The sequence below is a fragment of the Lobosporangium transversale genome (genome assembly GCF_002105155.1).
Source record: "Lobosporangium transversale strain NRRL 3116 chromosome Unknown BCR41scaffold_40, whole genome shotgun sequence".
Classification (NCBI taxonomy): Eukaryota; Fungi; Mortierellomycota; class Mortierellomycetes; order Mortierellales; family Mortierellaceae; genus Lobosporangium; species Lobosporangium transversale.
Genome location: NW_019029018.1, coordinates 162,587 through 169,187, shown reverse-complemented (window position 1 = coordinate 169,187; position 6,601 = coordinate 162,587). Strand labels below are relative to the sequence as shown.

At 40.4% G+C, this 6,601-nt stretch overlaps 2 protein-coding genes across 2 annotated transcripts; one reads left to right on the top strand and one right to left on the bottom strand.

Moving 5' to 3' along the window:
- Positions 1-208: 208 nt before the first annotated feature.
- On the top strand, positions 209-2,156 carry BCR41DRAFT_399555 (hypothetical protein; the record flags this gene model as incomplete). Its single annotated transcript, XM_022029073.1, has 4 exons — positions 209-234; positions 490-712; positions 802-867; positions 966-2,156. The coding sequence occupies 4 exons, from the start codon at positions 209-211 to the stop codon at positions 2,154-2,156; spliced, it is 1,506 nt and encodes a 501-aa protein (XP_021878101.1).
- A 1,522-nt stretch (positions 2,157-3,678) lies between these two features.
- Positions 3,679-5,279, bottom strand: BCR41DRAFT_359982 (ribosomal protein L24e-domain-containing protein). The gene is made up of 3 exons (XM_022025289.1): positions 4,649-5,279; positions 3,995-4,300; positions 3,679-3,850 (listed from the first exon to the last, which is right to left on the bottom strand). The coding sequence occupies exons 1-3, from the start codon at positions 4,805-4,807 to the stop codon at positions 3,761-3,763; spliced, it is 555 nt and encodes a 184-aa protein (XP_021878100.1). The 5' UTR covers positions 4,808-5,279; the 3' UTR covers positions 3,679-3,760.
- Between the last annotated feature and the right edge of the window lie 1,322 nt (positions 5,280-6,601).

Sequence of the window (6,601 nt, the reverse complement as noted above, 5' to 3'; positions counted from 1 at the left end):
CTGTGTCCAATGGATTAAGGAACCCCCCGTCAACATACCCCTTATTCGAAATTCTTACCCCTTCATCAATCACGCAATGCTAAATCCCTGTCTACATTCTAGAGCTGATAAAAAAAAAGTGCTTGTAGCTTGTTTCTGGACATTGGGCCTATCTTGCAAAGTTATTTTCATAGAATATAAAAAAAAAAAAAAAAAAAAAAAAAAAAAAATGGGAATTCAAGCAGAAAGCAAAAGGTAATAAAAGAATGGCCACAAAACATTCCTCCATCGTCCTCTTCTTTATTCTTAAAATCCGAGAAGAATGCTGACAGTCTCTTTAAAAGTAAGGGATGAAGGAAAAAAAAAAAAAAAAAAAATGAAAATAAAAGAATCAAAGAGCGATGGTCACCGCCACACCTTCTATTAACAGGGTTTACCAAAACTCCAATTAATCTTTTTACGTGTCAACCAAGGTGAGTATATAATTAGTATACGTGATTATTATAACAGTGAACCCACATGGACCCACAACAGAGACGATATTGCCGCATATGAGCTCAACCTTTACCGTGTCTCGGTTCCCGATGAAGGCACTACAGTCAATCTCACCAAAGTTGAATCAAAGAAGCTACTCAAAATAACAAGCAAAATCTCCGAGGCCTATGGAACGGCACTACCAAAGAAAACCATTCACGTCATTGCTCGGCTTCCATCGACAGGTAAGGGATTAGCTGTTTGTTCTCGAAGTTTTGTGTATAACATCATTGATCATTGAGTCATCTTTCTTTTTTTTTTTTTTTTTTTTTTTTTTTTTAATCACAGCTGTCATCTGGACGGAAGCCATGGATTAGGCAATATGAACGACCCGTCGGCATTGAACAAGATCAAGTATGTTGTCTATTGTGTTTACATCTTTGGGTGTACATCATTAAAGATTGTGAGGTGATGGAAGATTTTGTGCTGATTCCTTATTATACTTATTATAGCTTGTTTATACCTTTGGTTCAGGTTTCCCGCTTCTCCGCCGAGAGGAAACCCTTGACGTATTATGGAATGGAGTTCCTTATTACAATGGCATCTTTGAGCGATTTAAAAACCGCAACAATAGGAACAAGGGCCTACACCCAATCCCATTACTTGCCTGTGAACCAGGTACAGGCAAAAGCCGGTTCCTCCGAGAAATTGGGGGAATGCTTCGTGAAAAGGTCAGCTCTTGCAGTGATCAGAGTATCAGAAGCGCCTTCCCCAATATGGTCTCAATCAATATTACCTATGGCAGTGGCACTCTTGCCAGTGGGTCCGATGTCTGGATTGGAGGTGAAGCATCTATCGCCGCTAGATTACTCTACGGATATTTTATCAGTACCGATAACTTCGCCAAAAAAGCCCAGCTTAAGCCTTTACTGCAAAAGAAAGGCGCCGAGCGACTCACATTGAACACCACCATAGAGGTTATTCGTACTGATATTATCAATCGCGGCACATCCACTAACGGTTTCTCTGTGCTGGTCATCAACATCGACGAGGTGAATCACTTACACAGAGGCTACCCAGACACTCTTCGACAAGCTGTACATGCTGTCGGGGCACTGAGCTGTAGAACCACAGAGCCTTTTTGTATTCCTATTATGGCGAGTACAATCCAAGGGCCCGTCGAAAGCATGGCCATGGGATCATATCGTATGCTACTCCTACCTCTTCCTCTTCTTACTGACGCCGACGTGGTCGAAATTGGCCTTAAGCTACACCTGACTATATACGACAAGATTCCGCCTCTGACTGAAGATTACCTGAGGAATGATATATTGTTCCGCCGTAGTATCGCAGACATTGGTGGGATGGCGAGGGCTGTTGAGTATTTCTATCTTTTCTTTGTGTTTCACTTAAAGAAAACAAAGGAGATTCCTGGCCAGGCTGAGGAACTTACGGAATGTCTGCGCAATGTCGATATCGTGGTCGTTATGCAGCAGCTGGTAACTGAGTTAGACACGCTTTATCCTTTTGAGGAGTACGAGGAGCTCATGACACCTGTACTGGCAAAGGCTATTCTTGATATGCAAGGGAGCCCCAGCCGACGGCTTTATGCAATTGCGTTTACAGAACAGAGGAGATATTGTGTCTTTGTGTTTGTCTTGTCAAATGAAATGGACCAAGGAACAGGATTCAAAAGAACATAACGTTATCGATCAAACAACAATTGACGAGGAAATTACAAAGATTGCCAAAGTGAATGATACTCTTAAGGAACGATGTCAGTCCTTGGAATGTGCCTTTGGTATCTTTTCAAATCAATCTAAATCTTCTTCAGGAGTGAAGCTTCACTCTCATACATTTATAATACACAGAGGGAACTTCCGGAAATACTATGGATATACGTTTGCAGGTCGTGCACAATTCTCAGGTAAGCATATATATTATCGCAGTTACTCTAAATATTTTACATATTTCAATAATATTATTATCATGCTATACAGCGTCTTTCAGGCTGTGCATCAATTCAGCACCTGAGCACCATATCAAGCATATTCCTGGAGTTAAGGAGATAGTCTATAAAAAAACCCTGATCGAGCGGGAAAAGCGACGATTTGAGGATGAAGATGATTTAAGGAAAAGGGTGAAAATGTTTCCAGAAAAGGAGTTATCGTCGCTTTTATTCTAACCACTTACCAGCGAACCGGCTTTGCAAAGTGAGATGAATCAATATAAGCAGGTATTTGTCATTGTGTGCAAGGGGATCAAAGTATGGGCCTAAAGGCGACGCAACCTCTGTACTGATGAGGTTTGTTTGACCAAGCAAAAGGACTAAGGGGAAATGCACCCACAGCGTCCTTACACAGTTAGTATAAAAGGCTCCATTGTTCTAATCTGTATTCAGACAATAAATATCCATTGATTGCAAAGACGGTTTGGATAAGGTTTTGGCGATGAATATCATCCGATAATGATTGAGCTTCGTAGTTTTAGGGTTGGATCTTGTAGCAGTTATGCTCCATAATCCTATAAGCGATTTTCAACCTGCTTGGTCTCTAATTGGGTTCCTTATCCATGGCACCCTTCTAAGCTAACAGTTTCATGCACCAGCATCCATGGCTATGTGACAAGTTCTGATTAGGATAACGAAATAAATATAAAGAAATCAAAGTATTTACTCAGTTCAGGTGTTACTGTATGAACTGGACTCGAGCTAGATCCCTGATCCATGAGGTGATAGGTCACGGTATATTAGCTCTGGTCCTTCAGATTGTGTGTGTAAGCGATAAAAAAAGCGTTTGAGAAAAGGAAGGTAATTAGTAGGTATCGCCCGAGGCCCACAAAAAAAAAAAAAAAAAAAAAAAAATTGAAATGAGCGAGTGCAGATGCATGTTAGAAGCTTTTCAGCAGCATTGGCCTATAAAGATAGGATCACAGACTACAAGTGGCTAGCCTACAATACCTCTGCTCAGGCAAGAAAAAGAAATGCGAGCACTGATTAACAGAGAATAGGAATCAATATGTCGATTAATGCCTAATTATACATGTTGGCTTTTAGCTCTATATGGAGAGTTGCATAGTTCATCATATCTTCCTTGTCATAAGCTTTGGAGGTTGCCGAATGACACAGAAAAAATAAAACATGTGAGCTGCCTTCACCCACATGGACGTGGACAGGATTCAAGACTTTGCTTTTGCCTTTCTTTTCAATTTAACAAAGCATTGATGGTGAAAACAAATGAAATATGTTGTTTCATTCTTAGGAGCTTCGCGAGAGAATTTATTCAATACTCAAACAAAAAATACGAATTTAACGGGAGGTGTTGGCAATTGCGACCTTAGCACCCTTGGCACCCTGCTTGGAGACCTTGGGCTGACCACGGGCAGCGCTGGATGCGTTCTATTGTAAAAAAAAAAAAAAAGAAAGAAAAAAAAAAAAAGAAATAAGAAATAGATAATGAATTGCAAGTCTATGGAGCCATTTTTTTTTTTTTTTTTTTTTTTTTTTCCAGATTTCGTTGTATGACAAAAAAAAAATATTCACCTTGGCCTTTTCAGCCTTCTTCTTAGCATCCTCAGCCTTCTTCTTCTCCTTGGCATCACGGACAGAGGCGGCACGAGCAGCAGCACGGACCTCAGGCTTCTGGTTGCGCTTAGCACGAATGGCCTCCCAGGAAGCACCGACAACGGCACGCTGGTGCTTGACAGTGCGGCGGGTGCGCTTCTTGGCAACCTCCTCAGAGATACCCTTCTTGTGCATGCGGCGGAAAAGGACGGTCCAGGAGATCTTGCGGGGGTTCTTGCGCTGCAAGAAAAGAGACTCAGCCTTGCCGTTTACGAATCGGAAAGACTATAAATATACAATCATGAATATTACAATGTGAATTTGTGAGCTTTCAAAATTCAACGCCAACTGCTACCCTAGATAAAATCAGTTGATACGTTTAATCATAACAACACGTTGGTGGTCCAGGCGCACACGGTGTTGTAGGTAGGAATCAAATAACAAAAGAAAAAAGGTCCCATTGTTTCTACTAATCCTGTTCATTGTGTTATTATAGTATATGATCCATAAAAGTGGAGCCCCTTTGTCTTCCCGCAGAATATCCTGATTCATAAAGTCCGATTCTTGTTATCCATGCAGGAAGCCTCTGACATATGTAAAAAGCATACAAAACTGTTGGTTCAAGCTACATACCCTGCTGTCGACACGGACATAGATCTTACCCTTACCAGGGTAAATCTTGGCTCCAGAGAAGGCACAAATCTCAATTCTGAAAAAAAATAAAAATAAAAATAAAAAAATAGATTGATGAAAGTCAGATGAAATCCAATCTCTCGTTCGAGTGTTGAACATGATATCAAATCTTCCTCATGAAATTGTAGCTCAGTGTGTTTAAGCTAGCTTTCCAAAATCTTCAAGCGTTCCTGCAAAAAGAAATATCGGATGATGAAATCTAGATGTCTGAAAGTTACTTCATCCTGTAATGGACGCTCCTCTAATCCAAAAGGTGTCTGCTATAGTTGACTCCAGAAGTAGACACCACATTTATGCTGGTAGTTGATTAAAGCTATAGTTTTGAAAAGTCACTAATTTTTTGAATCCTAGCTGTCCATTGTAACCTTCTGCATGTAAACTGACTCGAAACAATGAGAATGATGTGTCAAGCTCTGATATTTTCTGAATATGTAGTTGATATAATGGTCGGATGTATATCGCTGAAATTTAGATAGTCTTTTCCTTAATACGATCGATGGATGGATGATTGGATGGTTTTATAATATTGAATCTGGCAGTACGCCCATACTTCATTTTGGTATGAGTAAATTTGAAAGGAGGATCAAAACCTTCAATTGCACACAAATGATATTCACTTACAGCTCCAGAGAACAGCACAATCTCGGCCCAATTGCGTCACCCAACTTGCCAAAATTGGTTAGTGTGCTTGAGAACACATATAAACTATCCTTCTCTTTTAACAAAATGCTAGCATTCACTAATCGCGATCCCCTCGCATGTAACAGATAAAGATTATTATTTCATCAGTGAATGTTGGCCGAAGCACCTCATATTGTTAGAGTCTCTATTACTTTTTATACATGCTACATTAAGATTGCTACATAGGCTGCAGTATCAAGGCGGACATCCGAAGACATAATAAATTCATCCCCCCAAATCATTGCTTCTGAAATCCAAATCATCAAAGTCAAACGCATGTATTGTCAGTCTATAATGGATTGTGCAGCATGTCTTAAACAGAACTGTAGTATATATAAAGATGTACAACATTTTAATCTTAGAGACGAGATGATGTCTGTTGGTCTAACTCATGTTAGTCATTTGCACCAGCATCGGATATGGAATCCAGCCTTAGATATATTGCAAGGGTGTTTTATGACCAAGATTCAAATAACCAAATGGATCAGCTCGTCCCTATGAACAGACTTTATCTTTGCAAAATAAAAATGTTTTGGATACGTTCTTTGGCCGCGTTTAACTTTTAACTTATAGCAGCAACATTGCTTTTCGAAATCATCTGATATTACTCGGAATCCTGTATACTATCGATTTAGATTCGGACGCCCGCCCAAGTCCAGAGTACCAATCCATCGTTTATTCACTTTTGAATGTAGTCCACACGATGTAAGCAAGGATGTCCAGGCTCCTTTGTTTTTGGGCCAGAACTCTACCCCTCTCAGTTCAAACATGTGACTGTGTTTCACTTATTACCCTCACAGTGTTATCCTCATGATGACGGAGGAAACGGGCTTCGTCTATGGTTCAGTGGCAGTCATCAACCAATCTGCAAGATTACTGTCAAGGCCATAGGCTACACGAGAGCGGATTCGTGTTTGTTGCGAAGTCTGGGACCCTAGATCAATCAACTGACACAGTTCCGCGCCTCCACCATGAAGGCTTTGACGTGGAATAGTCTTAGTGCCTCTTCATTACCGAACACTCTGCACCCTGGCTGGTTGGTACAATCAGAGCAGTGAATAAGGTATGAGTCAACATTATCAAGAGCAGCCGCAGTCGATAATATTTAGGTTAAAAAAAGGCCTAATTAGACTGCTTACCTAGTTTTTTTAGAGCTTAGTTCGTATTCATCGAGTGCATTCATTGAGTGCATTCATCTCTCTCCCCCCTGTC

Coding starts and splice junctions, on each gene's coding strand:
- BCR41DRAFT_359982 (XM_022025289.1), bottom strand. CDS start 4,807: ATGTTCAACACTCGAACGAGAGATTGGATTTCATCTGACTTTCATCAA. Junction 4,301..4,648: donor ATGTCCGTGTCGACAGCAGG/GTATGTAGCTTG, acceptor GTATATTTATAG/TCTTTCCGATTCGTAAACGG. Junction 3,851..3,994: donor AGAAGGCTGAAAAGGCCAAG/GTGAATATTTTT, acceptor TTTTTACAATAG/AACGCATCCAGCGCTGCCCG.